Here is a 17,415-nt window from a genome sequence, read left to right as displayed (position 1 = left end):
CTCGGTCACCAAACAGAGAAGTAGTAAAAGTTTATTAAAACATCACCCACTGCCAGTTATTTTAATCGGACTTTGTCTTTAGCTACAATAAACTTGGGGTTCTTGCTGACTTTTTTCAGAAATAAAGCTTTCAAGTCGTTTTCGGATTTTACACGACTGTCTGTCTCATATGTGGAGTACTCCGCCAAAACCTGTGACACAAGAAACACGTGAAAATTTTCATACATGTTTGTTGCTGTATTTTTCCATCAATACCTTTTTGCGCAGCTTTTTGATGGACATTTCAAGGTCAGAGGTGTTCTTGAGACAAGCGCGAATTGTTTTGTTCCAGGGAAATTTTTTTGCACTTACTGTTTCTTCCACTCCATTTTCATCTGATCAAGGATTACATTTTTAAAAAGCATTGAGGAAAAGATAATTAAGAACTATGGTAAATGTTAGTGCACAAAAATGCAACTAATGTTGTAACAATATGATGTTAAATATGATTTTTAGAAAATTCCAGATTTTAAATTCACCTGGTTCAGCACACAGTTTTTTTGAATCAAACATCTCTTCTGAGTCAGCATTCTTCCTCTTCTTCCCTTTCTTTTTCTCTGCTGGCTTGTCTACCTTGACATTCTCTATAACAACGTTGTTTGATAATTCATAAATTGGAAGCAAAAATTAATGGAAGCAGTATACTTGCAGATGAAGCTTCTATTTTGGTGCAAAAAGTGGAGTTAATAACTTAGAATAAAAAAGCCAAAGCTAAGATTAACAGCATCTCAGCTTTGGCTTTTTTATTTAAAGCTTCTATTTTCTAAGCAAGTTTAAACTGTGGGTCGCAAAATACATTTGCTTATATCTGTGCAGTGGTTTAGCTTTCAGGTGTTTATATTTCACACAAAATTGGTAGTGTATGGGATATATACCCATTAATGAGCCAACACTTTAATTTAAAAATGGGATCAGAAAAAAGTTAAAGAAGCTCTGATATAAATGCACTGACCTGGTTGTTTTTCAAGCACTTGGGGTTTATTTGCTGATGAAAATAATTCCCACACTTCTTCAGTTAACTTTGTGTCATATACCCTTAAACTGTTCTTTAAAAAATTCTGAAAAAGACTTTGAATGTTTTATATATGGACGTTAAGGGGGTCTCATAAAGACTAACATGTACCAAAAATTTGCCCCTTTTTCTTGGAATGTTGCTGTAATCTTGGAGTTTCGAGAGTAGGTCTTTCACTTTGGGATTGTTTGAACTACAATCGCTGGATGCCTCTTCAATCTTTTCGGACAAAATCATTTTTAGAAGCCAGAGTCAACACACATAAATATTGCTTTTTTCTTTACCTTCTTCATCCAATCTTGCTGTTTCACTTCTCCTTTATTGGGTTTTGCTTTGAAACCAGCTGCGGAATATTTCTCCGCCTCTGATATACAGCTTGTGTGTTTCTTATAGTCATCACCCCTGGAAAAAATACCATTTGTGGTTTACTACCCAAAACCATTGCATTAGTGGCCACACGAATTACACAACACAAATTACCAGAAGTCTTTAGAACAGTCAATGCAAGTCAATGATTCGCAACTTCGGCAGAAGCTGACATGTTTCTCGACTTTGTTTTTCTTCAAAGATTCTCCACAACCATTGCAAGTAAAAAATACCATCGTTACATGAATTGTATGAAAACAATGCAAAAGTACAAACAAAACGTGTTACTTTCACAAATTAAATGGGACAGCACCATTTGGGACAAAAATCTAACTATATTTTTTCCTATATTCGAGAGTACAAATGTTAGGAATGTCACTTTTACTGTGCTAAGTGTACCTCCAGCATTATTTTAACATGTTTTTGACCTATTTTGCAAAAAAACTATTTTGTATTTTTGTGAGCAAAAATTTATGTCAGTAACCTTATCTGCTCCTGGTGGTCCGGAATACGCTTTGCCGGGAAATTGAGTCTAAACACAGAGCAAGTCTAAGCGGTTAGTGGTGATATGAGTTTCTGTTGTACGAATTTTTAGTTTTTTTCCGGTGAAATGGCGACTCCAGTTCCCATACACTGGAACTCTGAAACTGAAGTTATTCTTTTTTATGCCATGCGTGGACAAAAGCCAGTCGGTATGTATGTAAAACACATTGTTTAATAATTAGCAACAGCACTATTCCCTATACTATTGATATGTACGTAGTACATACGTGTCTTGCCTGTATTGTTTTCTTTGAAAAGATGTATTAATGTGAATAAAAGTTATTTTTGTGCTTGAAAAATGGGCACTGTTTTTTTTTTATTTTTTTTACCCTTGGCTTCAATTGTAATTACAGCAATTTCAAATGTGGTATTAAAGTTTATAGCTAATGGCTAAACATTAATGTCATCTTCTAATATTTTTAAATGGTTATGTACAATATTGTGAAAAAAAAACTGCTTTGATTCGTGAAATTGAAAAAGATTTCTTTTAGGTATAAACAAACATTTTCATATGATGTGCATTCATCGCAAATTTTGTGAATCCCTTGGACAGACAGTGTCAAGTGATCAACTATGGGAGCATCTTGGAACTATGTATAACCTTAAAGCTCTTGTACGTAATAAAACAATAGCAAACTAGTTTTTTCCCTGTAATTTTTTTCTATGCAGGAGGAAATTTTTTGGCCATTATTTTTATTGGCATTGTAGCGACCTAAGGTGTGCAGAACGAAACACTGCCGTTTATCTGACTCCTAAGACTATTAAAAACATCTGCCAAAGAAAACCTTTGTGACAAATAAGCTTCGACTACCTGAGTTTTTTAAATTTGTGACACTAAAACTTTAAACTTACCTTTAAATATTTAAAACAAGATTTTGTGCATGATATAAATTACTATTTTCTGGTTCTTAAAATCATATAGTGCTTTATACACTTTGTAATGTTTGCAAACATTGCATTATACTTTTTGTCAGGATGAATCCGAGGTGACACCATTCAAAAACACACGATCAGAGTTTAAACTTCCACCAGAAATACTGAATTGCAAAAAAATGCAAAACATTGATGACAATGCTGCAGAGGAGGACGGTATGTTTTTCAAAGTTTGAACCCTTGCAGTTTTGTAACAACTTCACAGAAATATGCATAAAAATTGAAAAACAATTTTTTTTTCGTACCAAGGTAATTATTAGAAAACAGGAAAATATATTGATACAAATTATATTTAGTGTCCCATCAATGGTGGGTGAGTATACTAATTACTATTTGTAAATAAATCAGGCACACCAGCCACAAAACCAACGTCCAAATCAAATCGCAAACGATCAAGACAATCAGGCACCAACTCTCAAAACCCTTCTAGTCCTGCTGTTCCAACTGTAAAGCGACGAAGACAATAAAGACATTGTTGCAGGACCATCTTAACTCTTGTTTGTCTAATTGTGCATTTTGAGACAAAAAAGGTTCATAAATACTTTATTGCAAAAAATTTTGTGGCAAATCAGAGAATGGTGAGACTAAGAGCAAGGTAACACGTTGTATGTTGGTTGTTGTGGACATGCCACAGGATTATGCCAATGGCAAACATATTTTCGCGAAAAGTCAAATATGGGGTTTATGTGAAATGTTACCATTTTTTCAATACATTGTGTATGAATTTCATGCAGTTCCAGTACTCAGGAACTACCTAACTTTTCGTTTTGTTTCATCATTGGGGCAAATAATTTTTCCAGGAATAAATTATCTATTGCAGGACCCATCATGGGCAATTTGTCATTTTCTGCAACACCGTACATTTTCTTAAGCACCAACTGAGCAGCATCTGCCTCTGCCAGTTCTATAGATTCTCCAGCAGCCTCTGTTAACAATTCCTTGCCAGAGAACAGAGCTATGAAAAAAACTGGTGTAACGGTTCCAACGCCAGATTGTCTTACCAGCCTTGCTTCAGGAGCTGGTTTTCCCTGCTTTTCAAGTTCTGCAGTCAGAGTTTGCATCGAGTCTGCAGGCCTCCAAATGGAAAATATGCGTTTGTTAATTAAACCTGGAATAATGAAATCCAGTATAAACTTCCCTGCAGCAATTTGTCCACCTTCACCCCGTGCAATTGCCTCAATGGTGGCAATAAATGATTTAACCAATACACCTCTTTTTGGTGGGTAAGGTCGACACTGAATGAAATCTCTATAACCAAGGTGGAAAGCAATATGTTCGAGCTGTTCTTCACCACAGAGAAATTCCAAAATACCCTGTTTTCCCTCCTCAGGTAGTTTTTCAAAAGATAAATTCAAGTAGTGTTTCACAAATGCAGTCATGAACATTCGTCCTTTTTTGCTCATTTCACTATAATTTACAACATCATCTCTGTTTGGCAGTGGTTGTGTGAAAACTGCTCTTAGATCTTTATCCGAAACATCAATCTGTAGTCGTAATCTAAAAAAAGTGAAGCACAAAAATCTGATAATTTAGAGTGTTTTGGGGGCTTTATAATCACACAAATTTTAACAGTTTTGTGTTTTCTCTATGGCATTAGCTGAAATAGTGCTGTCAACTTCTTGGACATCCATAAAAGTTATCCATAAATGCTTGAATCATTTTTTTTAAATTGAAAAGCTTATTTTACACTGTGGATTTTTTCATTGGGTATGTTATCCGAATAAAATTTCAATACTGTGCAGGATTCATCCTTTCTAGGTTCCAAGTGAAAATTCACAATAATACTCACTTAAATGCGGAGAGTTCAGCTTCATAATTCCAATTTTCTCTTGCTGATCTTGGTTGTGGTCTTTCCCTAACTTCCAGCTTTTTTTTGTAGTCCATGGTCAAATACCAATGCTTTCGCCAGCGAGGAAGTCTTAGTCCATCCTTATTATATGGCTTTATATTCGGGTTACCGGGTTGGACAGCATAATTACGAGAAGTAAGGGCAAATATTTGATTGCAAATTGGTTGCTGCAATCTTCTCAGGAAGTTCATGGTAAGCATCACGACTTATTTTTAGATTTTTTTTCTGATGGGTTTTTGAAGCCAGAACAACAGACTTGCTCAATGCTTTTATACTTTTCACAGCACTTGATTAGATTCTCTATTTCTTGTTGACATTTACTTTCTTGATAATTGTTTCCTGAAATGACAGAGTTAATAACACAGAGTTATATTATGCCAAAAAAGAACATTTTTATCTTAATTTTTTTTATTGCCAATCCATGCAGAAATGTAAATTACAAACTTTTCAATCTACTAGTTTTGGTGGTGAATACTTGGGACTTGCTCTACTGCTTATGGACATTATTTAAGTGTATTATAAAGGTTAATAATTTTTCTTTAAAAAAAATGTTTTTATTTTGCATTTGCTTTATAAAGCTCACATGCGATCCATGAAAGCTAAAAATATATTTATTAAATATATATATTAAAAACAATATATTTTTTAAATATTTTGGTGCCCACAGTTTTAACAAGTTTACATTTTATATTAGGCCTACGACTTGAAACAAAACTACTTACTCTGAAGGCAATCTTGTATTCTGCAGGCATAGGTTAAGCAAGGTTCGGTCTTCGGCATAACACAAACAATCTAACAGACGTTTGTAAAAAAATCAAAACTTTCCCAATAAGTGCACATGGTCGGAGCAGGTTGCATTTATTTGTCCGACAAATTAATTTCCAAATTGCAAGGAATTGAAAAGAAGGAGAAAACTTTACTTTACCAATATTTTTTGTGATAAAACTCTGAATAAAAGTTTGTTTTTTCGTTACGTGATACCACAATATTTACACAAATTAGGAACTAAACAAATATCCTGGAATGCGCATGTAATCAAAAACATAAAATCATATATCCACGTAAAACATATTTTTTGAGCTTTTAAATATATCAACAAATATATTTTTTGAATATCCTTTTTATTCTTGTAATCATAAGCATTATATTTCAAATTCTAATCGAGTAAACTACGTGGAATAAACAATATTCACGACAATCTGCGGTCTGGATGTGAGTAAACGTTGAAATTGTTGTTGGTTTCTGTTAGTTATTTGTGCAATGTTTGAGTTTTGTCAATCGTGAGCAACGAGTAAAACTTATATACCTACAGTTTATATTTCGTAAGTTTTTATGACGCCGAACACGCGATGCCGCGATACGTTACGCACGAATGACCACGTTGTCCCAACAACCAATGAAACTTGGTAATAATGTCCTAATTACATTTGTTGCAGGTGTGCAGTTTTACCCACCTTAATAAATTTTGATCACTATTTAGGTGGTAGTAGATGTGTTGTCTAGAATCTTAACATCCATTCATTCAAACTGTCAACAGTTTCGTTTTTGCTTTTATCGAAAAAAAAGAAAGCATGAGATCATGTTTTAACTTTAAGCCGATTTTAAGGTGCAAACAAGGTTCTGGAGTAGTTTTTGCTGAGTTACCATGATGAAGCCGAAGAAACCCCCGATGAATTTGGATGACACAGAAGATGAGGAAGATGATGCAATGTTTGAAGAGGAAGAGGCAAGAATGAAAGCTGCACAGCTGGAAAAAGAACTGGAAGAACAAAACAAATTTGACTGTCTGTGTGATGGTTAGTTGTTAGCTTATTGTAATAAGACTTTTGGAACAATTTTTACCCATTTAATTTGGTTTATCTATATAATTACTTGCTGGTCAACAACTACCTTGAATATTACAATAAAAAGCTTCATAGCATTTTTATGTCTAGAAACCTATGTGATAGTTTTTGTGATGTACATTGCATGTTTTTTGCAATAAAATGATTGTCTTGTGTGCAGGTGTGATGAATTGCTTATCTCTGGTCGATACATCTTTCAATGAACTGCTTGAACTTAAAGATGAACTTCTGCAACATGATTTACCACCAAGTTTACAAGTTGCAATCACTCTGAGCATGGGAAAGATGTTTCGAATGTAATTTTGGTTGGAAGTTGATAATGGTTTCAACATTCCAACAATAAGCAGTTTGAAATTATTGCAGGATAACAGATTTGCACACACCGATTCAAGAGTTAACCAGGTTGGTAAATATATATTCGATTCCATGGGAGCAAAGGAGTGAAGCATTAAAGAAGCTTCACAATGGTAAGTGCATTGTCTTTTTGTCTGCAGACTTACTCAATGATGTTTCAATTGATGTTGTGAACACGATTTTTTTTTACCAATTAAATAGTCCTGCAACATTTTTCGCACATAGTTTTGATAGGATAGAATTAAAAATTGTACTTTGTGTAATTTGATTTATGCATTTATCTAACTTCAGTTAACATCTTTTATCCCAAGTTCATTTACTATTGTGAGAAAAAAAAACATAGTATTGGAGCCATTCCGTTTAGCCATATGCGCTCCCCAGTGGTTCATCTCTGTTGTTCGGTACTCAGTATAGGGCACCCAACAGATAGACGTTGACCGAAAGGTACCACAAAGTGGAAATTAGTGTTCACATTAGTGTAAAAGCTAGCACAATGCCATTGTCAACAGCTGCACTGATGAGACCGTACAGGTCAAAACAGTGCATGTACACACCCTGTCTACAGCTCTCCGAAATGCTGTATGTTCCACAGATTATGAAAGCAAGCAAAGGCAGCTGAATATTGCAATACGTAGACTTCAGTTAATTGATGCTCACACAAAACGACTTGACATGGAAAAGAAAGTAATGAACTGGGAAAAAGCATTTGCAAAGGTGAGTTTCAGAATTCAATTAAAATCCAAGCATTGGATGCATATTTCTATGTTTGTTTCATTTATTTCTGAAGGTGACAAGTGCAAAGTCTCATGGCCGTCGGTGGAAGTTTATGATTGAGGCATTTAAAAAGAAAATTCAGCAAGGGTAAGACTGCATGCACTGGGTGATTTCATGCTTACTGATATTCCACAGGTTTGGTGATATAATGTAAAATGCTGAAGGTTTCTTCTCATTGTGTATCAATAAGGAGTTGTTTTGATTTTTGTGGTGTACTAAAATAGGAAATGTGTTATTAATTGTGTATGCGCTTACTCTTGCAGGGTCAACTTGAGTGAATTAGATGTGGAACTCAGCGATGATGAAGATGATATTGATCAAGGTAAATTTACTTGACATAAACAATCATTCAAAATTGGATGTTCTATAAACATTGGTTGCATAACAATTGCACAGGCGAAGATGACAACATGGAACAAGATGATGGAGTGTCTGAAAAGCAGAGATTTATGCTTTCTGTCATTGCAGCATCACCACCCGCTGAGGAAGATGGTATAAATTATATCTGTGTTGGCTGTGATTACCTTTGTACCTTCTACAATATTTTGTCAGTGTAAATGACATTTTTTATTTGAGATAAAACTACAGCGGAATAAAATCTTTTGTCTACATAGGAACTCCACAAGCTGGTTCAGATATAGGGAGTGAGGGTGATGGTGTTCCCTCTGAAATATCAGACAGCACCGCTAATGTAGAAGACACATCCCCTGACATTAAGGTACAACCTATTGTCAACTTACAATACTTAATTTATATTAAACTTTTTGCTTTGTTCTGTTTTAGCAGAGAAGAGGTGTAAGCTTCAGGCCAAGAGCTGAAGAGGTGCATGATGTTGCCGTTGAGATGAAGCCTGATATGGAAGATAGAGCCATGTGGACCCATGAACCAGAGTACGACACACAACTTGCTGTAAGGTTATTCAGACCTTTGTCATTGAAAGGTGAGTTGAACAAAAATATTGTTTTACTACATTTATCTAAAATAATTGCTTCGTACACAATATGCCATTTTCTAATTTTTAATTTGCATGCATATATATAGCTGAAGGATTTGGCTGTTCCAATATATTTAGTTCCTATATATATGTAGTCCTTTTTCTGTTTTGTTGTTCAGACGATGATGGGTCAAATGTTTCATGTACTATCAGTTATGCTGGCATCAACACAAAAACCTCAGCACTGCCATTTGCAAATGTTACTACATCTCAGAATGATGAAACTCAGGCAGCAGTTGATGAATCAGAAGTCGTAAGTTTTAGTTAATCTTACATAAATGTCAATGTACCCTGGCAAGTTGTGCACTTGGTAAACCCTGCAACTTGACCACCAAGCCTCTCTAAAGGCAACCTGACCGAACAAAAGCTCCTTTAGCACAGTCTATTGAGTAGTGTTTCAGAATACCTAGTGAGTTTAACCTCATTGTGAGTTTAACCATCATGATGTAAGTGGTTTGGTCCAGGTTGGGTATGATACCGAATAAAACTTTTCTATTTTGTAAACCCTGGCGCACGGGGTTTGCAAAATTTTTGTAGAAAAATCTTATGAAGCCATTCTGTGTACAGGGTGAAGCAAAATTGAAAGTAAAAGGAAAAGCTGGCAGAAGGAAGTCCATTGGCTTCGCAAGTGGTCCAGCCAGCCCACCAGGTGATATTCCAATACCACAACACATCAAATCCTCAACTATGTTTCATAGAGATTACAGGGCTCATTTTCTTTTGCAACCTTGCTAGTTTTTGTATACTATCCCTGGTATATAGTTGTTTTTGTTAATATAATTGGATATGGTTATGAAACAATCATTGAAATTTACCTTACCAAAGACATGTTGTTTAGCCATGTCAAGTCCATCAAAGAGTATGCTCAAGTCAAAGCCGAGCAGCATTTTGAAGAAAGCAAAGACCGGTGATGAGGAACAAGAGCCAGAGAAGGAGAAAATAAATCGTCAAAAGTTTGAGGAGGTGACGTTCGATGTACCTCCGAACTCATCTGAACCAGTAAGCTACTTGTTGCAGATTATATTCTCACATGAATTATCCCTACCTAGTAATACTGAGATAATTTTATTATGAAATATTAACCTTCAAAATATATTGTTCTTATACAAAACGTTTTTTTGTCATTTCAGGTCAGGATTGCTCTGCACCAAGGAGAGCAAGATAAGATGGTTGCCATGGTGACAGTAACATGGGATGATTTGATAAATAAGGTAGATGAAAAAACTTCATTTTGCAAAATTATTCTCATTTTGCTTCATCTGTGCAAAGAATTGACTCAAAATTTTTTTTTCTTGCACATTGCAGTGTTGTACATTTCCCACAAAATATTTCTATGGCTATATTTTTCAGGATTTTGTCAATAAAATAATTGATGCCAAAGCAGAGGCCGAAAAACCAAACAGTTCTGGAGGTGAAAGCAAGGAAAAGGAAACCGAAGAGAACGATGAACGACCAGACAGTCCTCCAGAAGATCTGGATAAGTTTAAGGAGTTTGAAGATAAGTTATCAGACCAGGAACTAATGATGGTTGAACTACAAGGAATTAAACTTGGCATAGGTAGGTGGCCTGATCAAAAAGTTGGAGAATTGCAGTGTTATGTTTTGGTATTATTTTTACACACATTGTGACCTATATCATTGACAGCGGTTAATTTTCGTGCGTTCTGTCGATTTTCTGCCGTCCTTTAGTGATAACAAAATGTTGTGGTGATTTTTTTTTTGCAGGTGGTCACAGTCATGGTGTTATCGGTCAGCTACCACTGCTGTTTTATTGGGTAAAACGTGAAAAGCCAAGAGTTCTCAATGCTGACGTCAACACGGTTGGTGTAAGAGAGCTTATCTTGGAAATTACAGGTTTGACTCTCAATAATTCTTACCTAAGCCATGCACTAATCGTAGCTATTGTTTCATTTCATCCAATTTCAGTAAACTTTCAGCTAATCATTTTTTATTTGTGGACGTTCGTATGTCATGTGATTTGACATACTGTGGTCGTTCGTATGTCATGTGATTTGACAGGGCTTATCTTTTTAAACTACCGTTTGTAATGTCCCTAATAGCAATACAAGTAATGGTTGACTTGTGTGAAGGTGTTGATATTGACAACGTAACTAAGGAACAACTCGTTGAAATGTTGGGACGGGAATACCACGATGTTTCGACCTCTGCTATGTCCTTCGTGTCATCCTCTTCAAATAAATCAGTAAGGCTCTTTTCACCACTTTTTTTGGGCCTGCCAAAGGTTGTTACTGAAACATTGTAAACTATCAAAAAGATTTATGCACAAAAGCTGTGGAGATTCCGTTTGATTAAACTGTGCCGGAATTAAGTTTGCCTTTTTGGCATAGCAGAAAGTAAATACATATAGTCAGTAAACAAACAAAACACCTGTTCGTCTATAAATTCCTTAATACCAAAGCGTTATTAAAAAACGTAAAAATATGCATTTAATCCTATTCATTCTCAGGGGTACATACCGCTGGAGGAGCTAGAGGTCATTAGGGAGCAGCACGATCTGGAGGTGAAAAACATACAAGACGAGTACGAAGCTAAAGTGCAGCAGTTGCTCGCAGAGGTTGGGAAACTGCAAGCTACACAACCTGTTCAGGTTCACACACACTTATTATTAAATCTGTTATGTACCTTTGTCCACACTGTGTTTGTTATGATCGTACTTATAGGAACAGGGACAAAACTATTTTTCAAAATTTTTGTGTGTCTTGTTTTACAACTTCAATTGAACTAAAACAATTAATCATTGCTGTATTGGCCTTGTAGGTAACCCAAAAAGTAATTTTATGTTGCAATAAAAAAAAAATAATTTTGTTATTGTATCAAAACGTTTTTAAACCTCTTAAAGTTTTATTTTCTGTCCTTCCTATGCTATGTTTAACCAAAGCTGTCCATATTTCAAAAGAACTGAAAATAAGTGGATCATTTTACATAAGCCTACGTATTTAGTCACGTCCCGAAACCAAAACCGAAGTTTTCCAATTTTTTTGCAGGCCGGTGGTCAGCATAGGACTTCTGAAGTAACCTTCGGCGATGTGACAGCGTTCGCAAAACAGCCTCATTTGCCAGGTATATAGGAATATAAGACCATAAGGCCAATTCACTGCAATATGACAGCTTAATCCTTAAGGGTTGTGCAATGTTGCTTTACTCACTGTAGATATACAACGACAAGAGGAAGGAAGACCCCAGTCCGGCGGGGGCCATTGGAGACCCCCTAAAATTCCCCAGTTGCCAGATTGGGGAGCCCACTTGCCTAAAAATGTGGGTACATTTAGTTTCCAGATCCACAGAATGCATTAAATTATAAAACCACACGAAATGTAATCATACTATGTTTAAAAACGTTATTCTGCGGAGAAACGTCTTGCGGCTTTTCAACATTAGTTTGTTAATTTATTTCGCTTATTCTTCTTTCACTTTTGTTTCTCCACCAGACAATGATCATTGTTCTCAACAGGTGTGGGAACGCATGAGGTTATTAACGGAGGATATGATGGTGAAGAGAGAGCAGCTCGACCAGAGGATTCGAAACCACATTGCAGCAAACATCGAAAAGAAACTGGCATCTCAGTACAAGTAGGTTTTCAACGAGGACACACTTTACTTTATTGCAATCAAAGATAAAAGCTGTAAGCTAATGGTTTAAAAGTATACATTGATTTATATTTCTATGAAAAGTCTAAAATTTAATAACATTTAAAGGAAATGTAACACTTGGACATAGCTAAAAAACAGAGGCCAGTACATGGACAGATAAAAACACCATATTTTCAGATTACAACGGGCTGACACAACTGTCCGAGGTCCTCTCCAAGACGTCAGTCTTCCAGCAATCTTCATGCCGTCCCGTGTTGGGAACGTTTACAATCCTCGAGCTCACCAATACTTTCATCCCACTGGTACAAGCGGCGATTTGAGACTGACACAACCTCCATCTATCTTCCAACTACCGCCTTTACCGGATAAAGCTGTATCCTTTGACCTGCTGAATTTCAAGATTAAGCTAATTATGTTAAATTCATTTTGCTTACGTGGGTGTTGATAATGCCATTATTTCAGTATCTTTGTACAGTTCCATAATAACTGAAATACCCTGTCGAGGGGTTTTGCGACAGTGGCTTATTGTAGCCCCTGTGGGGGGCTTTTACTTGCAATCTGCGTTTTTGTGAAAAAGTAGGTAGTTCATTTGCCCCTGAACGTACTATAAGGGGCCATATAAGCACATTAGGTTAAGAACCATTGTTATAAGTTATTTTTCATTTTAATGCATTGTGATGAAACCTACGTATGAACATCACTTCCAAATTTAATGGAATAAACATTAAAGAAAATTGATTGAATCGATTCCTTAGCTTCAATCTTCAACTACAGAAAATGTCAGTTGTCAACTTATTTGAGCTGAGCAAGAATTTCCAAAACCCTAACGCCGCCGATTGGTTGAACAGAATCGCTTCGGCCCGTTCAAGAGGCTCAAGGGCGACCACTGCCGGATCGCGGAGAACTCCAAACACACCGGCTCCCACTGCAAATATGCAGACCTCAGACGTTTATACATAGTTTTGCATATTCGTTGGTCGTGCAATGTTTTTGTCTACTGTGATATCTGACAACGGTGTTACCTGTTACTGATCGTGTTTTACCTGTCGCTTATTTTTTTACCTATCGTGCCTTTGTGTTTGGCTTGTCGTTCCAAGTTCATCCTGATTGCAAAAAAACTTGATCAAGTCTTATGTAAATCAGTGCAGCGTCGGCGATTAATTGACACTGTTAATACCGCCTAGTGTTTCAGAGATATTTAACAGTGTCTCGATGGTGTGAGTGCGTGAGTCTCTAGATCTGGTTTGATTTCTTCTACTGTATCTGACGTCACATTTCTCGTATGTTATGTTGTGTTTACGTGGCATCTGTATTTTTATTAACGTCGAACAATATGCCACGAACCCATTTCAACCCATACTGCGCGCTGTTAATTGTATGCACGGAAGACAGCCTAATATCCGGTCAGCCTATTTCGTAACACTTCGAGCAACAAGCTGTCTTTTTAAATGAGTCACGTATCAGTCCGAACCCAAACGACCCTGTATTGCGTTTTCTATATAAGCCACACATCTTTGGGTAAAACATAGAGTCATTAGGGAGTCATATGGAGAAATATAGAGAAATATAGAGTCACGGAGAGTCGCATAGAGTCATTTTTAAGTCAAGACATTAAGTCGATAATTTTCAAGACAACAGACATACATTTTAGTACGCGTGGTTTGTAACGTTTTATTGTAATATTCGTGCGACTGTTATTTATGCATTAAACCGACAGATTGACTTTGGGTTAGAGAGTAGCCTTTTTATCAGGAGTCAGATATACGGCAGTGTTAATATTTTGTGTAGACGTTTTAAAGAACGCCCTACATAAACTTGGTGACCCCGACGTGATATTTGAATGGGCATTTAAACCTTCTGATTAATATTCTGCGCAAATTATAGAACTAACTGTAAATATGGGTAATTTCTTCTTTCTACAAATTAACATTTGTACTTACCAAAGATTTTTAACCATGTCAAACAAGTTTTTCAGACATTTCTCGATGTTCTCCAGCAAGGACAAAGCTCGAAACAAACATTTCGAACAATAATAAGGTATGTCGTTTGTTTTTCCCTTTGATTTTATGCGCCTGATTGTGTAAGAAAATGCCAAACTGCTGTTAAGTATGTTTTGTCAAATGTCAAACCGTTTTTATAGTTATAAGCGTAAGCCTGACCGTAGTGGTTATGTCAATCTCATTTTCGTTGATATTATAATGTTGTAATAACGCTGCATCTCAATAAGTTTACGTCACACGCGAACTCACCTTGAGAAGTGTTTTTTAGATTTAATTAAATCATGTCCGAAACGTGAGATTATTTTCTTTAACATACGTCACTGCTGGCAACTTAGGGTTGATTGTGGAAAAATGGTCATAACATTGTCTGCTTAGAAAGTCCTCACGGAGGCATGACGTCAGCTAAGGGGCCTGACACGTTATTTCTTACATTGCGCAAACGAGGTCGCCCAGCCTGCATGCATTTTTTACACATTTTATTTTGTCCCTCATTAGGAGAAACCCTCGTGCTAGTTTAGGGGTTGTTATGGCTATTCGAAGCAAGAGATCACTGATTAACAGCTTTCATGTATGATTTTTCGGCCCATTTAATAATTGACATGAGCTTAATGCAAATCTAAATCACCACCGTTTACGTCTGTAAACACAAACATTTCATTCATGTGAGGTAGCTGTAACGATATATCGATTTGCAACGAACCGCCTGACTTTACCTTGTGTCCCTTGTAAGTAACTGCCAGAATCGTTGAAGGAAATTGTATAACAGTTATTCTAGATTCGACATGGCTACGTGTTTCCAAAACGTTAATGTTTATGTAATTTTTGAACTTGCTGAAGGAAAATAGCAGGAGAAATGCACAAAATGGCGCGAAATTGGTGTTACAATGCAAAAGCATTTGGGCAAGCGCGACATCTCGCGACCGTGTCCCCTCGACACAGACTGAATCCTTTTTTATTCACCGAGCAAAGACTCGAAGAGCATATAATTGCTAGTCGCAAGGCACATTAACACGCCACATTTTTCGCAAGTGATCAGACGTTACAAACTTGATTACTGAGCACTGAAGCCAGGCTTGGGAGCCGTAGGTGAAAAAATAATTCGCAGTGATTAACCTACGAAGTTCCAAATGCACTGGTAAAATTAAAAAAAGCGACTTATTTTACAGACCGCAGAAGGCATTCATCACTCTCTAAATACTGCGTGTCTATACAATGCAATGTGGGAGATTTGTGCATACGGCCAAGGCGCAAGTTACATTTCACATTTGCAAATCCTTTTTAGCCCACACTGACCGTCAAACTTTGCCAACTCTGCTCAGTACAAAAGCTTGTTCGTTTAACTAATTGGGATTTTTGAACACACGCCTCATGTCGAACCTATCTGTATTGGTATGCACGACCTTAACGGACAGTATAGTTACTCACAAGTTATGATAATCGTGTTGATTAATTTTTTCGCTGTGACGATATTAGCGCTATAGTGACCTCACATGGCAACAATAAAGTCCCTTATATGACTCGTAAACACGGGCAATTCAATGTCACTCATTCATGTCCCCTGCGCGTCACAGTAGACAACAGAATATCTTGATGTACTATATTATAAATTTGTTTGTGAATTATAACTTTTATGTGTTTTGTTTTGTGTTAACATTAGGCCTAGATATAACGGCAGGATGTTCGAGTTTTTTTGACAGATACGAGAAGATACGTTGATGATTACGTTCGAGTGTTCTGCACGGACATCTCAATATGTTCGATTTTGACAACACAACGATCTCTGACGATTTCCGGAGTTCGATTGACGCATATTTCGACGGCGTACGCAAGCTTACAATTTTCAACGATCACACCGTCAACACTCGTGCGGAAGTCACAGCTGCGATCAAAATACGAGTACAACCAGGAGTTGAACAAGGAAATCACATCAAAAGATTTGGACCATTCGCAACAAGAACAAATATCCAATCTATCAAAGGACCAGATTATTGTTGCGGAACCATGAAACACTTGTTCGGAAAACATTTACGAGGACCGGGAGTTATGTATCTGACGTCACATTTCTCGTATGTTATGTTGTGTTTACGTGGCATCTGTATTTTTATTAACGTCGAACAATATGCCACGAACCCATTTCAACCCATACTGCGCGCTGTTAATTGTATGCACGGAAGACAGCCTAATATCCGGTCAGCCTATTTCGTAACACTTCGAGCAACAAGCTGTCTTTTTAAATGAGTCACGTATCAGTCCGAACCCAAACGACCCTGTATTGCGTTTTCTATATAAGCCACACATCTTTGGGTAAAACATAGAGTCATTAGGGAGTCATATGGAGAAATATAGAGAAATATAGAGTCACGGAGAGTCGCATAGAGTCATTTTTAAGTCAAGACATTAAGTCGATAATTTTCAAGACAACAGACATACATTTTAGTACGCGTGGTTTGTAACGTTTTATTGTAATATTCGTGCGACTGTTATTTATGCATTAAACCGACAGATTGACTTTGGGTTAGAGAGTAGCCTTTTTATCAGGAGTCAGATATACGGCAGTGTTAATATTTTGTGTAGACGTTTTAAAGAACGCCCTACACTACCTCCTCTGGCATAAGTAAGCAGACCCATGCGAATTCTCTGGGTAAATGTTTTCGATAAAGTCACTAGGTTCATCAAAACTGTACATGACGAAGTCTTCGGTTGAAGTTGCAATTACAACTTGAGAGCAACCGTCAATTCTACCAGATTTTAGTAAACTGCAGTAGAACAGTATGAAATTGCAGGTGCATACTGGATAGGTCTCTGTTGATAAACAGGATATTTTTTCACAGCCTACACGTTAACGAAGGAAAACAGGTAAATATTAAATCATCCGGTGCATTTTTTGAGGTTATGTTTACATTTAGGTCGGTAGTTATAGGAAGTTATAGAGCATACAACACTGGTGCAATTAAGCTGCAAATGAGGCATCACCTCCCAAACGCGTTTGTGGTTTCTTTTGGGCGCTTGTTACACAAAGAAAACTGAAACATCTCTATATAATTAAGGTCTTAACGGTAGGCATGCAGGAGGGTTAATTACCATCCAATATCGTT

General features: G+C 36.6%; 5 protein-coding genes across 6 annotated transcripts; 2 read left to right on the top strand and 3 right to left on the bottom strand.

Annotated features, from left to right (window-relative positions):
- Nucleotides 1–34: 34 nt before the first annotated feature.
- Nucleotides 35–1,692, bottom strand: LOC145912646 (cell growth-regulating nucleolar protein-like). Its single transcript, XM_083000190.1, has 7 exons — nucleotides 1,532–1,692; nucleotides 1,336–1,453; nucleotides 1,163–1,270; nucleotides 992–1,097; nucleotides 519–623; nucleotides 256–374; nucleotides 35–191 (listed from the first exon to the last, which is right to left on the bottom strand). The coding sequence occupies exons 1-7, from the start codon at nucleotides 1,651–1,653 to the stop codon at nucleotides 57–59; spliced, it is 813 nt and encodes a 270-aa protein (XP_082856316.1). The 5' UTR covers nucleotides 1,654–1,692; the 3' UTR covers nucleotides 35–56.
- Nucleotides 1,693–1,949: 257 nt separating this feature from the next.
- On the top strand, nucleotides 1,950–3,382 carry LOC145911106 (MRG/MORF4L-binding protein-like). Its single transcript, XM_082998355.1, has 4 exons — nucleotides 1,950–2,109; nucleotides 2,452–2,573; nucleotides 2,935–3,049; nucleotides 3,242–3,382. Exons 1-4 carry the CDS (start codon nucleotides 2,028–2,030, stop codon nucleotides 3,358–3,360), a joined length of 438 nt encoding a protein of 145 aa, XP_082854481.1. The 5' UTR covers nucleotides 1,950–2,027; the 3' UTR covers nucleotides 3,361–3,382.
- Nucleotides 3,383–3,420: 38 nt separating this feature from the next.
- Nucleotides 3,421–4,942, bottom strand: LOC145911105 (large ribosomal subunit protein mL44-like). Its single transcript, XM_082998354.1, has 2 exons — nucleotides 4,683–4,942; nucleotides 3,421–4,390 (listed from the first exon to the last, which is right to left on the bottom strand). The coding sequence occupies exons 1-2, from the start codon at nucleotides 4,940–4,942 to the stop codon at nucleotides 3,637–3,639; spliced, it is 1,014 nt and encodes a 337-aa protein (XP_082854480.1). The 3' UTR covers nucleotides 3,421–3,636.
- LOC145911107 (cx9C motif-containing protein 4-like) lies at nucleotides 4,942–5,590 on the bottom strand. The gene is made up of 2 exons (XM_082998356.1): nucleotides 5,465–5,590; nucleotides 4,942–5,081 (listed from the first exon to the last, which is right to left on the bottom strand). The coding sequence occupies exons 1-2, from the start codon at nucleotides 5,520–5,522 to the stop codon at nucleotides 4,942–4,944; spliced, it is 198 nt and encodes a 65-aa protein (XP_082854482.1). The 5' UTR covers nucleotides 5,523–5,590.
- A 763-nt stretch (nucleotides 5,591–6,353) lies between these two features.
- On the top strand, nucleotides 6,354–14,004 carry LOC145910965 (uncharacterized). Of its 2 annotated transcripts, none has more exons than XM_082998192.1 (22): nucleotides 6,354–6,538; nucleotides 6,747–6,882; nucleotides 6,950–7,053; nucleotides 7,533–7,654; nucleotides 7,728–7,801; nucleotides 7,978–8,036; nucleotides 8,111–8,206; nucleotides 8,329–8,432; nucleotides 8,501–8,654; nucleotides 8,828–8,961; nucleotides 9,276–9,357; nucleotides 9,547–9,707; nucleotides 9,839–9,919; nucleotides 10,059–10,266; nucleotides 10,434–10,562; nucleotides 10,799–10,911; nucleotides 11,176–11,316; nucleotides 11,714–11,789; nucleotides 11,881–11,984; nucleotides 12,181–12,299; nucleotides 12,498–12,693; nucleotides 13,095–14,004. In XM_082998192.1, the coding sequence occupies exons 1-22, from the start codon at nucleotides 6,388–6,390 to the stop codon at nucleotides 13,278–13,280; spliced, it is 2,730 nt and encodes a 909-aa protein (XP_082854318.1). In that variant the 5' UTR covers nucleotides 6,354–6,387; the 3' UTR covers nucleotides 13,281–14,004. The 2 variants fall into 2 exon arrangements, with proteins under 2 accessions (XP_082854318.1, XP_082854317.1); XM_082998191.1 differs by having other exon boundaries at nucleotides 8,498–8,654.
- The last annotated feature ends 3,411 nt before the right edge of the window (nucleotides 14,005–17,415 follow it).

The sequence above is a fragment of the Ascidia mentula genome, chromosome 8, assembly GCF_947561715.1.
Source record: "Ascidia mentula chromosome 8, kaAscMent1.1, whole genome shotgun sequence".
Lineage (NCBI taxonomy): Eukaryota > Metazoa > Chordata > Ascidiacea > Phlebobranchia > Ascidiidae > Ascidia > Ascidia mentula.
This window is presented reverse-complemented; position numbering and strand designations above follow the sequence as displayed.

What these genes read in the sequence shown, in the direction of transcription:
- LOC145912646 (XM_083000190.1), bottom strand. Translation starts at nt 1,653, where the DNA reads ATGGTATTTTTTACTTGCAATGGTTGTGGAGAATCTTTGAAGAAAAAC. An exon ending in AGCAAGATTGGATGAAGAAG is followed by an intron (nt 1,271 to 1,335) that starts GTAAAGAAAAAA and finishes TTGTCCGAAAAG; the next exon opens with ATTGAAGAGGCATCCAGCGA. An exon ending in GAAAAAGGGGCAAATTTTTG is followed by an intron (nt 1,098 to 1,162) that starts GTACATGTTAGT and finishes AGTCTTTTTCAG; the next exon opens with AATTTTTTAAAGAACAGTTT.
- LOC145911106 (XM_082998355.1), top strand. Translation starts at nt 2,028, where the DNA reads ATGGCGACTCCAGTTCCCATACACTGGAACTCTGAAACTGAAGTTATT. An exon ending in TGTATAACCTTAAAGCTCTT is followed by an intron (nt 2,574 to 2,934) that starts GTACGTAATAAA and finishes ACTTTTTGTCAG; the next exon opens with GATGAATCCGAGGTGACACC. An exon ending in CAATGCTGCAGAGGAGGACG is followed by an intron (nt 3,050 to 3,241) that starts GTATGTTTTTCA and finishes TAAATAAATCAG; the next exon opens with GCACACCAGCCACAAAACCA.
- LOC145911105 (XM_082998354.1), bottom strand. Translation starts at nt 4,942, where the DNA reads ATGCTTACCATGAACTTCCTGAGAAGATTGCAGCAACCAATTTGCAAT. An exon ending in GCTGAACTCTCCGCATTTAA is followed by an intron (nt 4,391 to 4,682) that starts GTGAGTATTATT and finishes CACTTTTTTTAG; the next exon opens with ATTACGACTACAGATTGATG.
- LOC145911107 (XM_082998356.1), bottom strand. Translation starts at nt 5,522, where the DNA reads ATGCCGAAGACCGAACCTTGCTTAACCTATGCCTGCAGAATACAAGAT. An exon ending in AATACAAGATTGCCTTCAGA is followed by an intron (nt 5,082 to 5,464) that starts GTAAGTAGTTTT and finishes CTGTCATTTCAG; the next exon opens with GAAACAATTATCAAGAAAGT.
- LOC145910965 (XM_082998191.1), top strand. Translation starts at nt 6,388, where the DNA reads ATGATGAAGCCGAAGAAACCCCCGATGAATTTGGATGACACAGAAGAT. An exon ending in ATGGGAAAGATGTTTCGAAT is followed by an intron (nt 6,883 to 6,949) that starts GTAATTTTGGTT and finishes AAATTATTGCAG; the next exon opens with GATAACAGATTTGCACACAC. An exon ending in GCTTATCTTGGAAATTACAG is followed by an intron (nt 10,563 to 10,798) that starts GTTTGACTCTCA and finishes ACTTGTGTGAAG; the next exon opens with GTGTTGATATTGACAACGTA.